The 20,608-nt window shown below is 37.6% G+C and overlaps 2 protein-coding genes across 4 annotated transcripts in view; one reads left to right on the top strand and one right to left on the bottom strand.

Annotated features, from left to right (window-relative positions):
* The window catches only part of ANKRD27 (ankyrin repeat domain 27), a 49,775-nt gene extending 34,573 nt beyond the window's left edge, over positions 1-15,202 (top strand). For all 3 annotated transcript variants that reach the window (XM_051629105.1, XM_051629106.1, XM_051629107.1), the window contains exons 21-29: positions 2,780-2,824; positions 5,133-5,255; positions 6,995-7,192; positions 8,373-8,492; positions 9,084-9,245; positions 10,145-10,253; positions 11,610-11,691; positions 12,231-12,303; positions 13,472-15,202. In XM_051629105.1, coding sequence (XP_051485065.1) covers positions 2,780-2,824; positions 5,133-5,255; positions 6,995-7,192; positions 8,373-8,492; positions 9,084-9,245; positions 10,145-10,253; positions 11,610-11,691; positions 12,231-12,303; positions 13,472-13,747 — 1,188 coding nt within the window. In that variant the 3' untranslated portion in view covers positions 13,748-15,202. The remainder of the gene's footprint in view (positions 1-2,779; positions 2,825-5,132; positions 5,256-6,994; positions 7,193-8,372; positions 8,493-9,083; positions 9,246-10,144; positions 10,254-11,609; positions 11,692-12,230; positions 12,304-13,471) is intronic.
* Positions 15,203-16,155: 953 nt separating this feature from the next.
* On the bottom strand, positions 16,156-20,608 carry PDCD5 (programmed cell death 5). The gene is made up of 6 exons (XM_051629110.1): positions 20,497-20,608; positions 19,383-19,423; positions 18,345-18,406; positions 17,827-17,918; positions 17,511-17,582; positions 16,156-17,122 (listed from the first exon to the last, which is right to left on the bottom strand). Exons 1-6 carry the CDS (start codon positions 20,560-20,562, stop codon positions 17,075-17,077), a joined length of 381 nt encoding a protein of 126 aa, XP_051485070.1. The 5' UTR covers positions 20,563-20,608; the 3' UTR covers positions 16,156-17,074.

The raw sequence follows: 20,608 nt of genomic DNA on the forward strand, positions 1-20,608 counted from the left end.
GTTTTTGTCTTGCTTCTGTCTTCTAAAAAAGTAAAGTTTGCCTGGACAATATTACTTCACACTTCTTTATGAGTTATTCTGAGAGAGCCTCAGTGTAGGAATGTACCTCCCTGTTTGTACAGAGTCAGGCACTCTAGATAAAGTCTAATGTACGTAAAAGTTTACCTCATAGATGGAGGATTTATTTTTGCTTAAAGGAGCAAATTTATCACACCCAAAAGCTAAGACTGTGGTTCAAACCAGGGAAGAAGATTAAAAGCAGCTTACATCTTAGATTGTTGGGGTTAATGACCTTCTCCTGTAATCCAGCTTGAGTTCATTTGTATCTGCCAAGTTTCACATGGGTTTACTGTGCTTATTTGTACTAAGCAAAGAGGCAAGGACCTAATCCTGAGAGATCTCCATAGGGGAATGCCACTGGATGTAATGACCAGTGATAGGACAAGGGGCAATGGATGCAAACTGGAACATAGGAGGTTCCATGTGAATATCAGGAAGAACTTCTTTACTGTGAGAGTGACAGAGCACTGGAACGGGCTGCCCAGAGAGGTTGTGGAGTCTCCTTCACTGGAGACATTCAAAACCCGCCTGGACACATTCCTGTGTGATGTACTCTAGGTGACCCTGCTCTGGCAGGGGGGTTGGACTAGATGATCTTTCAAGGTCCCTTCCAATCCCTAGGATTCTGTGATTCTGTAATGGGAAGCTGGTAAGGTCAGTTTTCCAGCCTTCAAGGCTTAGACTGTGGATTAAGGGGATGCAGTTAGATATTTATTAATCAATACTGTTGGTGAATTAAACTTTTAGCTTGAATGAGCCAGTCATGGTGTATGTCTTGTATGTGGCTTGTTTATAGCTTAGGAAAGAGAGTAAAAGAGCCAAGCATGTAAATTTGAAACTTGTTGGAACTAGTAATCCCTTGCACAATTTCTGTTTAGGAACAGAAAAATGGAGCATGTGAGTGAGTGACTTTGTTTCATCTATTTTTACATTTAAAGGAAAGCACTTCTGTTTCATGGAGGAGTGAGAAAACAAACTGGAGAGCTGGGTAAATGCATTTAGCAGACACTTTGCCCTAAGTATTCTTAATAAATTATCTAGAAGCTGCATAACAGGTGTTACATGCTTCTCCACTGCTAGGGCCTGAGGCAGTTCTTAAAACTGTAAGGAAATTATTTTTAGGAAGAAATTATCAGAGCTTGAGAGTCTTCTGCTATTACTGTTAGGCATCTTGTATGTGATAAGACTGGCTCCTGAAAATCATCAAGACCTTTACATACTCCAGTGACATTATGCTATTTGATTAGGGGAAATTTGAGAGGTACAGATCTCTCTGGTATACATGAAGTACATATTAGATGTATATGTGTAGAGATTGGAATCTTCTCACCTAACTTTAGATGTCTGAAAAACAATTGTCTTAAGACTTCTATTTTCCCTCCTTAGTCAGTGGAGAGAAGTTGGTGTCTTCAGAGAGGAATTAATCTCAAACATGCTTAGTTTGACCTGAGTTGCACTCTAGTGTCATTTGTTGACTGTATTATGTTCTGTAGTTATGAGAGGGAGTTTAAAAGACTGGCTAGATTTAGACAGCTGAGTTTTTGATGTTCAAAGTTAGGCAGGAGAAATCCTGCCATGAGTACCTGGTGCATGACTTCAAGGAACAACTTAATCTACACAGCAGCATCTTTGGAGGTGATGGCATGGTGCTAGAATAAATTGCTGTAATACTAAAACAGACTTTCACAAAGCTTATTAAATGATTCTTATTAAACCTGCAGAGGCCCAGACAAGTTGCCTATTGATAGGACTAATGGACTCTGCCTGCGCTTTTACTGGCACCTATCCCATTTCTGTCAGGTTAGATCTCAACTCCTTCATGTGAGAGTAGAGAATCAGAGGAGAGCCTGGGAGAAAGAAAAGTGCAACTCATTCTCCTGCTATCACATGCAGTCAGAGAGGGGTGAGGAGAATGGCATCTGTGCACTGCAGAGCACCTTGCATCTCTTCTTCCCCCACTTACCTCCTTCTGCCCCGCGGAGCTCGTGAGCAGGAGAACACCTGCACCAAGCAGTCATGCTCAGGCATTAGCTGCCCATACACGTGCTTAATTGTGCTAATGCTGCTCCCCTGGAATAACTCTGAGATGAAGAGACCTGGCTTTGGATGATACATACGCTTTTATTAATATCTTTTCAGATATGAAGTAAGAAAAAAATGTTCATGCTTACAGTCAAGTTAGATTTGTAAATGTTTGTCTTTTAACATAAACTCGTAATCTAGAGATATGAAGCAAACAATTGGAAAGCATCTTTTTAATCTTAAACTGTTTGTTTCTCAAGTGGCTAAAAAAAACCTGCCACCCTTTGTGCTTCTGGTATCATAGAGTAGCTCAGCAAGAGTCCAGGCTGTACTAGTCGTTTTCAGGGTAGAAATTTGTCTTGAGCAGGGATTTTTAGTATTAGGTTCACAACAGAAATGCATGATGAGCTGCTGCTGAAGTGGTATAATAATGTCAGCTTATATGGCTTTGTTTATGCGTGGACTACATGTCCTCTGTTTAGGTAAGTGCTGTTTATCTTCAAGCAAATTAGAGATCATCGAATGGCCACAGGCCTTGCACAGCTGTTGTATTTCATAAAGGAAGAAGGTTTTTTCTTTAAATCTTTATCAACAAATAGTAAATGGATGAGTCATTATCCTACCACATGAAGGACACAGGATTTTCTGTGTACAGCTTAATAACAATACTAACAAAACCAACTTTCTTCATACATAGGTGGAAAAACTCCTAAGAGCAGTTGCTGATGGAGATCTGGAAATGGTAAGTCTTAGCATGACTGTTGAGTATTATTGAATTCCAATTTACCTTATTTGAATTGAGGAAGTTATTTTTAAATAATAAGTGAAGAATGCTTTGGATAATTCCTTTCTTCAGCAACAATTAATAAAATTCAGCTTATTTTCTACAAAGAATATTCACTCCATAATTTATCAACTGATGGAGAGGGAAAGAACTGTTCATTAAAGTCAGTATCATTACTCTAGTTTGCAATATAACTTAATCTTAGTAGTTATTTTCAGGTCAGCCCTTAAGTAATTTCAAGAAGCAGCAATACATACAATGGTGATATTTACCATCTTCCTGGCAAGTAGTAAACATGAATGTATTACAATTAGATTTTCTCAGACTTCATGAAAATCTAAACTGCATCATGAAGATGTATAAAGAAAGTGAAATACAGTGCTATAATTTGCTGGAAAATTAGTTTATAGCACTGCTGAACAGATACCAGCAAAAAATAACAGACAGAAATCTAATCTTTGCATTCAGATAACAAAATCACCTTGTTTTTGTGGCTTTACTTTCCACAAGACACAGGTTCAAGTAAAACTGTTAATTTTAAAGAGAATTATCCAATTGTATGGCAAAGGTTACAGTTTGCATATCTGTTAAAAACCCAGTTATTTAAAAACTCTTATCTTGTTCTGACAGCCTGAGGTCTGTCTCCATAGGAACAGAAGCAGCAGTAGGGTCACTGATTCTGTCGTTGATTTCTGCTCTAACAGCCAATTGAGCTGTACAAGAGGAGCCATTAAAAAAATGCTACTAATTGAAAGATTAAAAAGCATTAAATTATGCTGTGATTGATCAGGAAGCCACAAAACATCCTTTATCATCATTGTAGCACCTGCAGACTTCAAAAACAAGTGTGCTTTAGGTTGGAGATAATTATGTTAATCAATGACAGGTAATTTAATTAGCTGCCTCAAAGACAAATTACTATACATTTGAAAAATAAAATTTAGCCCGTTGTGGTAAATTTTCTGTCTGTAGTGAGAAATACTTTGGGAGAGTGTGGAGGGAATATCTTTATAGAAAGGATTAAGCTTTATTTGCGATATATGTTTGAGGTATGCAGCAGCTTTTGGGGGGATGTTCTCAGGCTCTACTTTTTATGTGTTTAGTGATTGCTGAATTGATAGAAAATTAGTCTAGCTCAATTATTGGTGGACACTCTTAAGAGTTGTCTTAGCCCATTGTATACCGCTTTGAAGAAAGCCTTAGCTCTTTCAAAAGCTTCTAACAAAAAAAAAAGGTAAGAGGTAAAGTTTTCACAATATGACATTCATACCCACTGTGTAATCCTGTAACTTGCTGTGTGTGGGAAGTACCAGATCTGCAGGGGCTCTGAGAGATCTATCCTCCACACACAAGTGCCCTCTGATCTTCCTTCTGTCTTGGTTTTTGAGTGCCATGATGTTAGCCCTTTTCAAACACCTGGAAAAGGTGACTGTTAGTGTATTGTCCCCTGCATTATGAGACCAATTTAATTCCCACCTCTGTCTTGAGCTTCTGGGACTTGTCTCATTGAGCATAATACAAACTCAGAATGATACGTTACACAGATGTCAGATTTAACATTGTGAGATGGTGCAATAATAGAGACTTAATACAGTCACTACTAATTCTAAGATGTCTTCAGTTTACAGTGGATTAGTGAATTTCAAGGTAAACGCATTTCTTAAACAGCTTTTATTAATTGCATAAAATTTAATGTAAAATTAACATGCAGTTAGCATCACTGTTTGCATATTGCACACAAATGCTCTGACTTCTAAAACTATCTTAATTGGAGGGCCTCTCTCTTCCTCAAGAATGAGGCATTGTACAACGAGTAAAAAATGAACTGTCGGGCTCCAGAACTACGGAAAGTCAGTGCTCCTGCAAAGTTTTGGATATTGGTTAAATGTCATCAACCTTATCACTCCTAATGTTCATTAAAGCAAAAGGTGAAAAAAAATTCACATTGATACGAGCTGGCAAAAATCATCTGAGCTAAAAGGATTTGAAGGGTTTGAGAACTGGTGATCACTGAAGGCTTGATTAGGCAGCAGGAAGTCATTTATAATTTACTTCACTGCTGTACTTGGTGAACTTCTGGCTGCTTTGTCAACAGAAGCTTTTGAGTTTTCAGTTTGACCTGTGGGCAGCTGATGCCAGGAGGTAGTTGTATAGTCTCCCTGAGATAGGCACAAGGGTATGTTTGTGAAATCTTGTTTACATGTGCAAATTTACTGTGACATGGAACCTTTGAACTCCATAAAAGAGGACTTGCTTTTTATGGCAGGTACGTTATCTCTTGGAATGGATTGAAGATGATGTAGAAGATGAGGATGACACAGGCAGTACTTCAAAACCAGAATTCTGCCACCCATTATGCCAGTGCTCAAAATGTGGGCCAGCACAGAAGGTTAGAATATTCGTTCTGTAAAAAGAATAATTTATATTCTTGTAAAGTAGCTTCTGTTTCTAGGGAATTTGCATTCATATTGCCCAACACCTTTGCATCTCTGTCTAAAAAGCAATTAAATACATACAGATCTTAACAGAGTTAATCTGATGTAATAAAATTATTCTCTTTTTAATTGAACTGTTGAAAATTTTGGATACATGAGCAGTATTCAAAGACTTGCTCATTATCTAATGGAGTGAAAAAACGCAGTAGTTTGCTTTTAGAATATGTGGACTGCAGTCAGCAAGGTTTGTACAACTTTGAATAAATGGGAAAAATATTTTTCTAAGCCCCAGTTTCTCCTGGTTCTCTTTTATAGGTTACATTGCTAACTGCCACAGAGTATCTAGTCATCTGTTAGTAATCAGTTTAGCAAGGAATACCTGCTAATCCTATAATCAATATAATGCTGATGAAGTCTTTTTTTAATTGCATGACATCTTTCATATAAGCTATATCTAAAACCTCTTTAGAGAATAAATATAATTGCAAAGACTTTCCCCTTATTTATCACAGACTGTAGAAAAGAATCAGGGTTTGCAATACACTTTGAAAAAAAATTAAGTTTAAATAAGGAATGATCCCAGCTTCTTGGAAATAGAAAACCAAATTACTTGCCTTTAAGGAAGAAAATGTATTACTATGCCTGAAGGTATATGTGCCTGGATAAGTCTCTGCAAAATAAACCAAAGTATAAATGTTCATTGTACTGGCTACTTTGAGGTAACAGTTTCCATATCACTTGACTGAGAAAATGTGGAACTACTTCTACATTTCTTGCTGCTACTCTGTGTTTATTTTGTACAGGCTAAGAGTATGCTAGTTGTCCTAAAATGCTTCACATTCACATCATGTCTTATTCTCTGTTAACATCCGTGTATCCTGAGTACAGAGATTATATGCTAAAGATGCCAGAGCCGGAGACTGTAAAGTTAATTTTACTGACATTTACTGTGGAATTTACTTGCCTGCTGAATGAAAAGTAGAAGGAACTTGTTATTCATCTTAACCACTGTAGTAGGTGGGCACACATTTTAAAAGCACATTGAGGATAGGCAGAAGGAAAGATTGCCACTGTAAATGTTAGGTACCTACAGTTTGCAAGAGCAGTGAAAAAGGATGTTCTGTACTGCTGTTGTCAGCTGTCTTCCAGGTAGTTTCCTTATCTTGACTCCCCATGGGAGTCTGTTCTCTGTGCTAGTGTTACTTCCACATGAATAAAATTAATTTTAGTTTTTATCCATGTTACCTGGAGCTTCATATAGCAGTAAAATGGGTGCACGCAGGAGCATGAATGTCGGTATAAATGGAAGTAACTCCTAGTATTAACACTTAGTCTCCATATGTATCAGCATCCTAAAAGCTAGATAAAAACTGTCAGTTTTACATCTGTCTCAACCTGTGCTGCTTTAGCCTCTTTTGAATATCATGTATATTTTGCCTGGAATTTCTCTATATGAAGCTATCATGTTGGAAGAAAAGAGAAAAATAAAACTCATTGTTCTGTTAAAAAATACTACTAAGCTGCTCTGGTTTACTAACTTTTCCTGAGGGTCTCAAATTAGACTCTGTAGCAGAAGTTCTTGTAATGTCCATCTACCTGTTTTGTACATATTTAGCAGGTATTTGGCTGCCTTTTGGTCAACAGAAAGTAGCATGATTAATTATATAGCTTTCTTGTGTGTCTTTCTGAACAGAAATTTGCAAGGGTCTCTGCTAGTGGACTTGGAGTAAATGTTTCAAACCAAGATGGTTTTACACCATTGCATATGGCTGCACTGCATGGACACTCTGACCTTGTCTCTCTCTTGTTGAAACATGGAGCCAGTATCAGTGCCAAGAATGCAAAACATGCAGTTCCTCTTCATCTAGCCTGTCAGAAAGGTCACTTCCAGGTAACTGAGCCTCTTTGTAAATGGAAACTTTTTAACACTTAGCCACCAACAAAAGGCCTTTTTGTGATACTATAAAAAATTATCAAAAATTATCAACAACACTGAACCAGTATTAGTGAAAATTAGTTTGTTGTTCTGCTTTTTCTGTCAATGTCTGAAATCTCTAGACAGAAAGGAGGGAGATCTTTCAACTGAAATAGTTTCAGTAGACACTTTTTCTAAATGACCTGAAATACTGCTTTAATTAAAAAGTGCTGTGAATATCTTCTGCTGTACATCAAACACTTGAAAAATACCTTGTGCAGCTGAATCTTCCCATGTATATTCTGTGTCCCTTCTATTGAAAGAGCTTATGTGTACATCTGTTGATGCAATGGATTTGTTATCTTCAATAGTTGCAGCATTAAATATTTATTGTATCTTCAACTCATTCAAGTAGATTGTGAGCCCAGTGAAGCTCTGAGGGTAGCAAAAAACCTCATCCCTGACTTAAAGTCAAGGAAGCATAAACAGTAAACGAGAAGCATGAGCTAGTGAGGGGAGGATATTAATACAGGAGGAAGAGTAAATGAGAGGGGAAAAATAATAATGAAAAAGCAGGTGCAGACAAGCAGATGGGAATATGCAGAAAAGTAGAAAACTCGGGTTTTAAAAATAGGGAGCTGAGGACTGCAAAAAAAAAAATCAGAGAATTGTGAACATGGTGGGGAAGCACCAGGGAAGCAAGAAGAAAATGAGACTACAACTCAAACTTGTAGGTTAATGAAGGTTCATGGGATTTTTACAACATAAAGACCACTTTCCAAATGTCAGGATGAGTTTAGAAAGGGGGAAAAGATACTGTTGCTATGGTGCTTTGTTTTTGATGTTTTGAGTTACTCGTTATGTATGTTTTTCATATACCTCAGACTTTATTTTCTGGTCTTTCAGTTACTTAAGGTGTTTGTTCTTGTTTTTATTTTGAAGTGTGTAGTAAAACATGAGAATGACTATGATAGGAAGAGATGCTTGTGGTTATCATTTGTTTGGCAAAGATGAGATTTGTTTTCTCAATTTTTTTATTCACTCTTTTTTGCATTCTAGATTAAAAAAAGTTTTTTTTTTTTAAAAAAGAGAGGAGGCTTTTACTACATGGTTATGGTTAGCTGGTATCTTAAAGAGTTGTTACTGCTTTCAATAGGTGGTGAAGTGTCTGATGGATTACGACGCTAAACAAAATAAAAAGGATATCTATGGAAATACTCCTTTAATCTATGCATGCTTAAATGGTCAGTATGAGACCACTGCCTTGTTGTTACAGGTAAGATCACTGAAAACAGAATCTTCAGAATGGTAATTCTTATGTGATATCTGTCCTTATCCAGCACTCAGGATCAGTATTTTTAGTTATGCATTTCTCTGTCTAAACTACCTGGGGTGGTGGGGGTGTGTGAATAAAAGTATTTATTTCACTCCTTTCAATCCCTTCCCTTCCTGTTTTTTATCACATAAATACTACTTTACTGTTGCACAGCTAGCTATTTTGATGGAACTTTTTTGTGGCAGGTGGTAGGGTTTGATTCTATCGTATAGGGTTTTTTTTGTGTTTTGTTCTTTTTTAATTTTAATATTTCTTAAACTTGGAATGTGTAGTAGATGCACAAAAAAATTTAAATGAGCTGATCCATGATGTGGCTGTGAGAGAGGAGGAAATAACATGATCAGGTAGCTGATGGTTGAACTGGTGATTGCTAGCGTATGCTTTATGCCTTCGTATGCAGCTACGAGGCTTCTGTTGCGTTGTTCCTATTCATACACTGAAAATAAATGGGTAGAAAAACAGGATAGTGATGTGCTGTCTCCATCTTGTGCTTCTCTGTATTTATAACTGCAATTGTACCTTCCTGTCCAGCGTGGAGCTTCTGTTAACCTTTCTAATGCCAAAGGAAACACAGCCCTGCACGAGGCTGTGATAGGAAAGAATGAAGCCCTGGTAGACTTGTTACTTCAGAATGGTGCAATGACCCACATAAGGAATGAGAGGAACTGCACCCCTGCAGACTGTGCTGAGCCGGTGAGTGCAGAAAGCTCCTTTCTAAGGTTAGATTTTTCCTAAAGTTCCATATGTATAATGTAGGAAGGAAAACAAAATAAAGCTTTGTCACAACAATATTTGCCAAGACTTCTGTATTTAACAATTCTGCATGATGTGTAGACTCACATGCCTATTTATTGTACCATGTACAATCTATCTGTGGTATATGAAACCTGTTGTGTTTCTAGGTTAACCTAGGCAAAAAGGATGAGTCTAGAAAGTCAAAGCATATACATGAATGAAAAGGATATTAAAATCTATGCTATTAATGGCAGAGAGAGCAGAAGAAATGTTGAATGTAGGAAAATGAACAACTTTCAGTAATTACACTGCTAGCAATCTTCCTTGTTTCACCCAGCATCTTTTGCCCTTCATGCCTTCCAATACCTTTTATCTTCTAATTGGTAATTTTGACCTTCGCCTTTATGAACAGCAATACCATAATATGTAATACTAAATTATAAAGAATTATTACCCTCTTTAAAAATTATTTGATGCATGGTCCTTATCTTAATGTGCTTGAATAACCTCCAAGATGTAGCATAATGACCACAATATTCTGTACGGAATCAATTTTACTATGTGTATTACCATTTAAACTGAAATTACCATAACCATAAATAATATGGTTTCAAATAATAGGTTAAGACTACAAAATCATCACTCTGGTACAGTGCAACTTGAGGAACACTGGTTTTGTCCCTACTTAATATGATACAATTTAAACTTTGCATTTATAATGAGGGTTTTTGGTGTGCATTACTTTCATTTTGGCAGCAATTAACACACTCTGCATATGCATAGGCTAGAATCCTAAATTGTACTGATGTTTTTCTTTTTCTCTAATAATGATGAAAATGGAAACTTTTAAAATTAAGAATTCAAATATCATTAAGTTGCTGGAAACAGCACCAAGCTATGCACCTACAGCAGCAGAGAGAGAAAAGGATTGTGAGCAGCATGCTACTATCAAGATAAGAAAAAAAGGTACATGTCATATTTCAACTGGTATGAATAAAAAGAAATTTAGGAATCCATGTGTGACTACATAAAATATTTAATATAATTGATTTACATATAGTTAAAGAACAGACAAATATTTTGCATATTTATAGCAGGTAACACTTAAATTACTGTAACTAAATGCAGCAGACTTTGCAGCAATATCAAGGCTGTAATATAAACTCAAACTCAGTTTTCACTTTTTTGGTGCATGGGGGGAATTTTATATATGAAAGCATTTAAAGTTAAAAACATGCCACATTTGGAATTGTGTAATTAATCATGTAACATTAATTTTCCATTTCAGTGTAAAGTAAAATGTTTTAATTTAAATCACCTGTAGTTGTCATTGCCCTAAAACCAGGTTAGGGAGTGACCCTTCCATTAAGTACTGTTTCTCGTATTATGGGACAGAAATCAGAGCTGCAAAGGTAACTGTCTAAATCACTAAGCAATGTTGGCAGAAGAATGTCTTTCAGTAAGTGGCAGCATGTAGTACAGTCTGAGCAACTATTTTGAGACACATGGTAGAGTTTGACAATACAGCTGAGCTGATGTAATGACTTATTGCCACTTGAAACACATGATGTTACCATCCATCCTCACCTCTTCCCTCTCACCCTCAGCTTCTGGTCTTGCTTATTCACTACTTTCCTTATGCTGGCTCAGGAGTTTTTGATACAGTTCACTAACCTGGGGCAGGGAGTGCAAGAAATTTTGTGGTGAGCTAGACACAGTAAAGGATCTGCTGCCACCAGGACTGTGGAAAAAAGACAGGCTCCATGAGAAGGAATTGGGGAAGATGAGGGCAGAAATGCCCATTTCGGCATCCATGAGTTTTAGTTAGGCCTTTCGAAATAACTTTTGCCTGCTTCCCTAGGAAAGATAGTGAATGTGTCATTAATACAAAACTGAAGTTAATCGCAGTGTGCTGATGCCAAAGATTGATAGAGTCCTACCAGATATTTTGAGAATAGTTCTAAAAGAATAACAGAAGACATGAGTTGGTAATATTGATGAAGAGGTGGTATAACATCCATGTGTTAATTCAGGTTGTAAAAATTGAGATTAGGGGCCTTCAAGTCCAGAATTACGTGGCCTCTTTAGAAGTTTGGCCAGTTGTGCTGCTCTGATAAAGATGCTTACTCCTCTGACTTAAAATGCTTTAAAATTTCCAAAGATAAATTGCCATTCTGATTCAAGTTATTACTATTATAGTCATAGTATAAAATGTTAAATCTTATGTCAATAGATACCACTTTGCATTCAGAACTGGTATTTTTGTAATTCTTAAGTGTAACTCAGTTGTAATTTTAGCTGCCTGTTTTTTTAAACCCCTAGTGAACTCTAAGCCTTGTGAGAAAACCGATGATCCCATAAGCAGACAACTTCAGCTGGTCCAGTCAATTAACAGATTTAACAAGTAAGCATAGAAGCTTCCTCAGAAGTATGTTGTTTCCCATAAGCAAACAAGAAACGTAACTGTTAATAAAGCCCAAAAGTAGGTCAGCATTGTTACACAGCACATATGACTGATTTGACAGTAGATGTTGATCCCCTGAGGCATGCACATCTGCATCACCAGACAGATGTTCTAGGCATGACCTACTCATTGGTGGTGAACAGCAGTGATGTGCTGTGCAGCAGGAGGGAGAGGCTGGCTGCTGAAGGACTACTTGCAAATGCTTTAAAAATTGTTTTTGCACTAATAGTTGGTGTGCCATAAATTAAGAATTTTCAGAGCCAGACTGCTTTAAAAATACGACCTTAGTGCTTTACTCAACTGTTGGGGTTTGCCTGTGATAATTTAAAGCGTTAATGTACATTTGTGACAAAATACAGGAAATGCTAGCCAGGTTGTCATTTTGTCAGAGAAGACGTTCTGTGTTGAGATAACGCCACCTTGTGGATTTTCTGTGATCAGACTTTTGTGCACAGACTGACATCTTTAAAATGTTTCAGATCGAAACATTTACGGAGAACAATAACGAGAGATAAAAGTGTCCCTAATTTTGACTATCAGTTATTGCATCAGGTAAGTGAAAATACTTGTTTGAATTATTTGTATAATACAGCAAATCTGGTTGTCTTGGCTGCTACTAATATAGCTACATGTAACAAAACAGTTTTTACTAGTTGTGGTCGGTGAATCCCGAAAGTTCTGACCGGTTTGCTAAATCATTTTTGCTTCATCATCGTTCAAACTTTCAGTGGTGTTTCTGTAACACCTTTTGAACATCTTACTCTTACTTGCAAACCTCGCAGGCCTCTTACTGAGGCTTCATCTCTATATTGTTTTCTGTGTCATGTCTAGCAAAGTCAAGATTATACCAAGGCTTGGAAAACTCCTGTAGCTCCATCAGAGTTGCAGCCAAGCAGGGAGGCTATTCACAAGAGTGAAGTTTTCAAAACTGGTGTTTGTATGATAAATCTGCTTGTAGGATGAGATAGTTTGCAAGGGTGATCGTGAATTGCAAGTTGCATTGTCAGCTTTTACACAAATTCATGTCATCAGTTCATCTGTGGTTTTGGGTACCATGGCACCCCACACCAATGTGACTTTTGGGTGCTGCTTTCCACCCAGAGCATGTGCTCCCTATTCCTTCTTTACACCAGCTTTGGCTCTCATTGGATCTTCTGCTGAGCCATTTCAGGATACTAAACATGGAGAAGAACTAACCTGTTCAAAATAAAACATTTTTCTACCAGGTTAGTTCAGTATTTATTAGATTGATGTAGCCTTGACAATGTAAACTGTGCAGGGAGTTTTGCCTTGGTCTTCAGCAGTGTCTGTTTGAGCCTGCCTGTATTATTACTTACACATTTCTAAATCATGGAAGAAACAGCTGTTAATTTCAGGTACCGGAGAGGAGACTTGCAATGCAAAAGGTGCTTAGAAGTGTTAGGATGACATTGGGAAATTGCAGTGAGAACAAGTTTTGGAATGCTTTAATCTTTTCAGTTCTGATACTGGTGTATGTGTAGCCTGGAGCAGGTTGGCCTCATTTTTTCTCATATGTAGACCAAATATAATTACTGCCCTACAAAATATGTTATTTTTAATCCTTGGCTGTGTTCTCAATATAAAGAATATCACTAAATTAATGTGATAGCTACATTCAAGAAAGACTGTATTAATTTTACTTCTTTGTAATGAAGAAAGTAGACAATGCTTTTCATGTACCATTTTTCTATCCTCACAGTTAGCTATTAAAGGCTTTGATAAAACCAAGTTAAAATCTGTTGAAACCTTGGACCAGAGCAAAGTTAACATGATTGACACAGGATGCAGTGGTGAGTTTGTGAAACATGACAACATGACAGAAGCTCCTCACAGGAGTAAATTAATGCACCGAAGACACAGTGTAAACGTGCCACTTTCAGTAGAGAATGTCAGTGATAACAGTTTAACCAACCCTACAAATCCAAGTATTTCACCATCAAGAGGCTGCTCCAATGAGTCGCTTTCAAAGCATTGACAAGAAAGCACGAATTTGATGTCCAAAGCTGAGGAACTAGGTGGTGTTAATTTCAATAACCCTCCACTGTGTATGAAAGAATTCAGTGATGCTTGCAAGCCTGCCTTCAGAACAGAATACAAGGATGGATGACTCTTCAGCAGAAACAGAATGTTCCTAGTACTTCCGAAGACCGAAACCTCTGTTTATGTTGGAGGTAACTACACAGGCAGATCATTACTCATCTTGACAAACAGGGATGTACTGAGATGTAGACAGCAGAATTACTTTCCTATTCTACTTAGCACTTATTAAAAAAATTATATGTAACAGTAAACCAAACCAAATCCTTTATTGTATTTTTCAGCCACCCACTTTGTTTTTAAAAGTCTTTGAATAATTGTTGTGTTTTCAGTTTTTATCACTACATTGGAGAAGTATATATAAATGTATATATTTATATATATAAAGATATATTGAGTAAGAAGGTATTTATTGCCAGAGGGAATTGAGATGTCTCTATTTTTATTGTAACATTACAAACCATTATAGTATATATTTCTGTATATTTCAGTAGCTGGGAAAACAATAGTCTGTAACATCAGTGACGCCACATTAGCAATTTATAAATGCTGTTAATGTGAAGGAGTGTAATCTTTGCTAATGTCTTTGCAATGCTCCCCTGTATTGGACCTGCAAGATCACGTTCTTGTACAGGAGCCAAGATGCTGGGAAGAAGTAGAGAGTGCTTAACAAAGCTAAGAATTGGACTCACTTTACACAGCCTAATTAAAAAAAAATATGCAGAAGCAAGCAGGTATGTACACACACAATTGGTTTAGGTTGGGTTGTTGTTGGTTGCTTTCTTTCTCTAAAGCAAGTAATGCAAAAATGTTCATGATTCTGAACCTGGGCAACATCTGCCAACAAAACTGCTGCTTAGGAGCCTGCTCTTCAAAAAGGTTGATTTCCTATTATGAAGGGTACTTCTCAGATAAGTAAACATTTTTTGAAAATATTACCCTGTTCCTACAGGTGATTACTGAAGAACTGAAAGCTCCCAAGTAATTATGAGATGGCTGCTTAGATGTGGACTTCATTTTCTACTCTTTCAGTGGTAGTAGGAGAATGTGTAAATAGCACAAACCAGGTTTTTAAGTGCACTATTTTTTTATTCTTGGCTCATCACATCCAGCTTGCATTTTTTCATAAACTATTTGTATGAATAATTATTTTTCTTTTAGCTGTGGTATTACTAAACTGCCTGGCAAAGTATGAAGCTGGAAGAAATGCTGGTGATTTTTTCAATTAACTTTTTAATTTACATAGTAAAATGTGCAACAAGTGCACATATGGACATTTGCAGAGGAGGGTCATGAGTTTATTTTTCTAATAATTTATGAATTAGTCCGATTTTCTAATGTGCCTTGGATTTGTGCCAAACTATGGAAGAACTAGTAAAGTAACTCTTGAAAATGCTGTTTGCACTGAGTGCTTTTTTCAAAGCATTGAATCTTTTACACTGATTTCCTTGCTTTTAATTTTGTAGGCATTTGAAGGCTTCACTGTGTGTCTGTTTGCTCTGAAGTTCAGTATGACCTTCTTCCCTCCCACATTCATGGATTACTATTGCTAGGTTTTGTGGTTTTGGATTTGGGCCACAGAGATGTACAGTACAGAACTGTTAGTGAGACCAAACATTTTAATGTAACTTCCTTCTCTAGCTCTACAGTCCCTTTAAAAAAATACAGTAGGATGGATGTTCTGTTACAAGCTGAAAGACCAAGAGGAAAGAGATATGAACTAGCTTTTTAACTGTGACACTATAAAGATGATCTAGCATAGGTCACTTACCCTTACCTCTAGCTAAAATAACCTAGATAAACTTTGTAAGTAATAAGATACAAGTAAACTTTCATAATCTGATTTATAAACTACATAGTGAGAATTTTCCTTCTGTTTTAATTATAATATGCATTTAACTAAACAATTCTTAAGACTTCTTGACAATATGGATGAGAAAAAGTCTTAGATTTTTAATATTGGTGATATAATGCTACAGAATATAGGGCTGTCACTGCAGCATGTGAGTTAGCATAATTACACTAATTTCAGAATCAAGTTTTTTTTTCTTAATCCTTAATTATAAGCATAGTGTGGTTCAATAGCTTTGGAAACAAGTTATAAACCATAATGGGAAAATTTTTAAAATATTTATTGCCACACCTTGGCTTGAAACTCTTAACACTGGTAAAAGGTCATTAAAGAAGTTTAGTAATACTAAATATACGAAATAAAAAAGTGGGTATTTGCTAAAGTTAAGGAATCCCAGTCACACACAGACAAGCAAAAGGCCCAGTCTAGTTCAAATAAAACAAAAATAATGGTTTAAATCACATTTTCAGGAGATGAAAAACACTGACTAGTGCTCACTTTAAACATTTTTATTCTGTTCCAAAAAAAGACTGCAGTTGGGATCATACATGTTCTTAAATTATGTCAGAAAAGGGTTTTGTGGTGGTAGAGTGTTTTATCAGCACGTTACAGTATTTATCCTACTTATTTCCATAACCATATTTTTGAATAAACATATAGCACACTTTCAGTTTTACATGCAGGAGCTGCAGAAAGGTTAGGAAAAGGTCTCAAGGTAAGAAACACTCCAGCCATTTAATAAAAATGGAGGTAGTTTTAAGAATATACGATACCAAGTGTCTGAACAGTGCTGTATTACACAGTTAACTTGCTTTTTATGAGATAGCTCGATCATTTCATAGGGAAACAGTTCAGTTGTGTGCTGCTTACAGTTTCTTCACACAGACTGCCTGATGTGAAGTACTCTGATCCAAACACTCCTTTGATACCTGTACTTGATAAATTTGCAGCAAAGACTTGAGAGCCAGTGAGCTGCTGAATAGGCTTCTTTCAGGGCCTCAGGAAATCTCATTTCTAAGACTTCTGTGATTTAGAGTCAGGAGGTAAGTCATTAAACTCCTAGAGGGAGTGGGTGTTCCCAGCTTCATACTCTTAGCTTCTCCTTATGGTGTCTACAATAGCAGCAAGTTAAGTGTGTGCAGATGCTGAAAGTGTAGCTTTTACACACTGAGTAAGGGGCAACAAAATGGTCATGCTAACTAATCAGTGGGGAAGCCCACAATGCTCAGGCCTCTTATCATACTAAAATTTAAGTTATAGAATCCCCTTCTCAGACTTATTTTACAAGTTCATTTGTTGGCCTTTTTATATAAAAAAAAGAAGCGTAAACCTTTTCAGATCTTGCATTCTGCCTGCTAACAGCATGTTGCCTTTTTCCAGGCCTTTTGCTTGGCAGACAGTCTTACAGTAGTATTAATAATCATCCTCTTCATCAGAATCCAGTACTTTCCTTCTGTTGAACTAAAATGAAATAGAAGGGTCACAGTAAATACAACACAAAGCAAGCCTTTTACACTCCGTGCATTTGACAACTAATATATTACATGGGAGCAGAACATTCACCCCATCACAACCCTGCCTCTCCTCCCAAGTCCCCCCTCTGGGTAAATGGTGCAGGACAGACACAGGACAGTCTGTCTCACAACAGAACACTGATACCGCAGTGCCAATATCTACAGATTATACTATTGATAAGGACTGCTATGATTTAATCCCAGTATTTGACAGCATATAGGTAAAAGAGGTGGTAAATACAAAGTTAAGTTCTACCCTGAACTGAAACGACCTGATACATGCTTTTTTTTCTGCTCTGTTTTATTAAAAATTATATTTAGGAAATGAAGCTTACTTTTACTGTTGTTTTCTTTTCTGTTTGCTGACTGACTTTTTCAAGTATTTCTATCAAACCTTGTTCCGATACCTAGGAAAGCAAAAGAAAAGCCATATAAACACATTCCAAGAGAAGTTTAGTATCAAACAACTGAATCACACTTTCCTGTCTTATAAAAGGGGTGTGATGAAACTATATAATAGTATTTAGAAGTTCTCAATTGCCTTTTTCAGTTACTTAATTTAGAGATATTAAAAATATCCCTTTTTTTTTTGGAATGAATTAGGTGTGAAAATGAATGTATATGAGAGAGAATCAGAAAAATATAACTTACCTTTCCAGGTAGCTGTCCAAATCTTGCCATCTGTATAAGATAATTCTCTACTGCTTTTGCTTTGTCTGGTTTCACAAGTGCTAAATTGCTTACTGCAAGAAAAACAGGCTCTGTTCACTTTGTTTTAAAACATACTCAAGTATGTTCACTAGTGACTAAAAAGTAACAAGTTTCCCTACAAAACTATCTTTTTGATGCCAGGATCATGAAATAAATTGAAAAAGGTGTTTTTATTAATATAAAATAATGATAGAAAATAGTTGTATTTATTTTAAATATTTGTTTTTCTCACTACACTTTCTACTATTTAAAAAACAAAACAAAAACCATCATTCAGAAATCAGCCAACCCCTCTGCTCCAATCACTGATATCACCAGCTGAAACGCTGTAATAGTTTTATCTTCCCCTCAACAACATTTTTCTAGTCTGGCCCCTATGTAAGCACTTGCTTGATTTGAGCAGCACTGGAGTGACACTAGATGATAGTATTTTATTAGGAACTAATCTGGATACTTACATCTTGCACGAGCTGCTTGATCAAGAACTTGAGCTAAAATAGTATTTCTTATCTCTGCTTCCCTGTAATGAAAAATTAACCAGACATTACAAGTGGGGTTTCAAATACCAAAACTACTACGCACAAAACAGCAAACTGCAGAAGACTTTCAGTTCATGGGACTTCTTGAGGTCTCTTCAAACCTTACATGTTTTCTTTATAGTGTGTTCTGTCATAAGTACCTTTATGTACGTTGATATTACATAGCTGAGAGCATCTTCTGAGACATCAACATGGAATAGGTGACTTACACCTTATTATACTTCAAATTTGACTAAGTATTTGCAAGATTGGAATGTTTATGCATTTAAGTTAATACAAACTTTGTGTGCAAAGTCTAATTCTTTATAGACTTATTTTAAACTTTTTACCTAGTGCAAATACTAAACACTGTTTCTGCACTAAGTTCTGACATGAATAATTTTGTTTCATATTTTTAATTGCCATAGATATCCCAGAAGAATAAAATAAACCAGAAAGGCATGTTCCCATTGCACTAACAGAGCCAAACCCAAATTCATCATTCAGACAAAACTCCAGTTTGGGAAGAGTTCTGCTAGCCTTCAAGATTTCTTCAAGGTCAACTCTCACCAACCTTGAAAAGCAAAGGTTTCTGAGTTCTAGAAGCAGAAGACAGTGGGAAGGAGGATGCTTCCCAAAAACATCCTATTATATCACTAAGGGCCATGAGGTTATTTGCACTCAACTGAGTCCCAGTATAAAAATGAGCTGCTTTCCTCCACTCTGTCCCACCCCAATTGGAGTTCAGACTGCCTGGCAGCTCTGTTGCAGATCATACAATAGAGTCATGGCCTGGGAGCAACATTTGGATCAATTAGATTTTAGCTTTCCTTAAATATTTTGATGTTTTGGTTTTGTTGGTAGTGCTTTTCCCAACAATTAAAAAAAAATTAAAAAAAATCAAGTGAATATTCCAAAGAAATTAAATACTAAAAACCATTGAAAATTGACAAAAAAATCAGTAGTTCTTATTCATACCTCTGTTTTGCTTCCTGTTGCGATGGATCACCAGAAGGATCCTAAAGAATTAGATTCAGAATAAATATGACCATCCAAAACCACTCCACACAGAACAGTAGGTTTAAATATTCCAGCACAGTCAATGTAAGCTAAACCTGCCTATGGACAAGATCCTGAAAATGGGAATCTGCTGCCCAAGCAAATAAATATGCCATACTCTGCTTTCCTCACAAAGCAATAATGCAAACTAGTGTGATGAGCAGGGCGACTGGATCTATCCACAGACTGCTGTAGGTCTGGACAGTGAAAGGTCTTCCCACTAGATCTAAGACAATACATTTTCCCAAAGCCCAGAAAACAGACAAAAGCATTTAAAACCCATTAGAAGTATGCTAATGGCACATGCAATTAAACGTAACACTTTTTATGTATCAACACAGAGAAACCACAATCCTAGCATGGTATTTTGGGACTAATGTAGGCAGCTGAGGTGACTATTCAGAAGGAAATAATGGGAGGAAAAAAGGAGAAAACAGAACTTTATGTTGAATTTGCACCTCAAATTTTATAGGTAATATTTCAAAGTGTGAAAGCAGAACAGGAAACAACGGAGAGAGGAAAGGCAGCTGATCACAGGCAGGGAAGATCCCTTCACAACACAGCGATGGAGACTGAGAAACTCCTACTCAGAGAACAGAGCTGACTGAAAACACCGATGGCAGGGATCCCTAAGATTGTGTCAGGGGAAAAGGTCGGGGGAGAAAACGATGACGCGATGAAGCTTCCCTGACAGGAGCCAGGGTGCCCGTGGCAGGAGGCAGGCCCTGAGCCGCCCTGCTCCCGCCGCAGCCCCGGAGGGGCCCAGCGGGTCCCGGCTCCGCACGCCCCGCCGGGCGCCAGGCACCAGGGCCGCGCTGGGCCCAGCTTCCAGCCACAGCCCCGGGCCCGGCAGGGCCGCCCCCCTCTCTCCCCTCGGCCTCCAGCCCCAGCTTTTATTCGCGGAGAGGCCTCCCCAGGGCGCGTCCCCTCCCCTCCGCTCTCCGGCGTTCCTGAGAGGCGGCCGCCACACGAGAGGCTGGGGCGGAGGAACAGCTTCCCGGGCGGCAGGGAGCGGAGCGCGGCGGGGCCTTACCCCGTGCTTGGCCTGCAGCTCCGCCAGCCGCTGCTGCCGCAGCGCCTCCAGCTCCTGGTCCGCCATGCCGGGCCCGCTGGCGCAGCCGCAGCGCCCGCGCCCGCCCGCGCCT

This window comes from Apus apus, chromosome 11, assembly GCF_020740795.1.
Source record: "Apus apus isolate bApuApu2 chromosome 11, bApuApu2.pri.cur, whole genome shotgun sequence".
Taxonomy (NCBI): Eukaryota; Metazoa; Chordata; class Aves; order Apodiformes; family Apodidae; genus Apus; species Apus apus.

Bases quoted from the DNA above. Each gene is read 5' to 3' on its own strand.
- PDCD5 (XM_051629110.1), bottom strand. From the start codon at position 20,562: ATGGCGGACCAGGAGCTGGAGGCGCTGCGGCAGCAGCGGCTGGCGGAG. The intron at 18,407-19,382 runs GTATGAATAAGA...TTTTCATTACAG, and splicing joins CAACAGGAAGCAAAACAGAG to GGAAGCAGAGATAAGAAATA. The intron at 17,919-18,344 runs GTAAGTATCCAG...TTTTTCTTGCAG, and splicing joins TCAAGCAGCTCGTGCAAGAT to TAAGCAATTTAGCACTTGTG.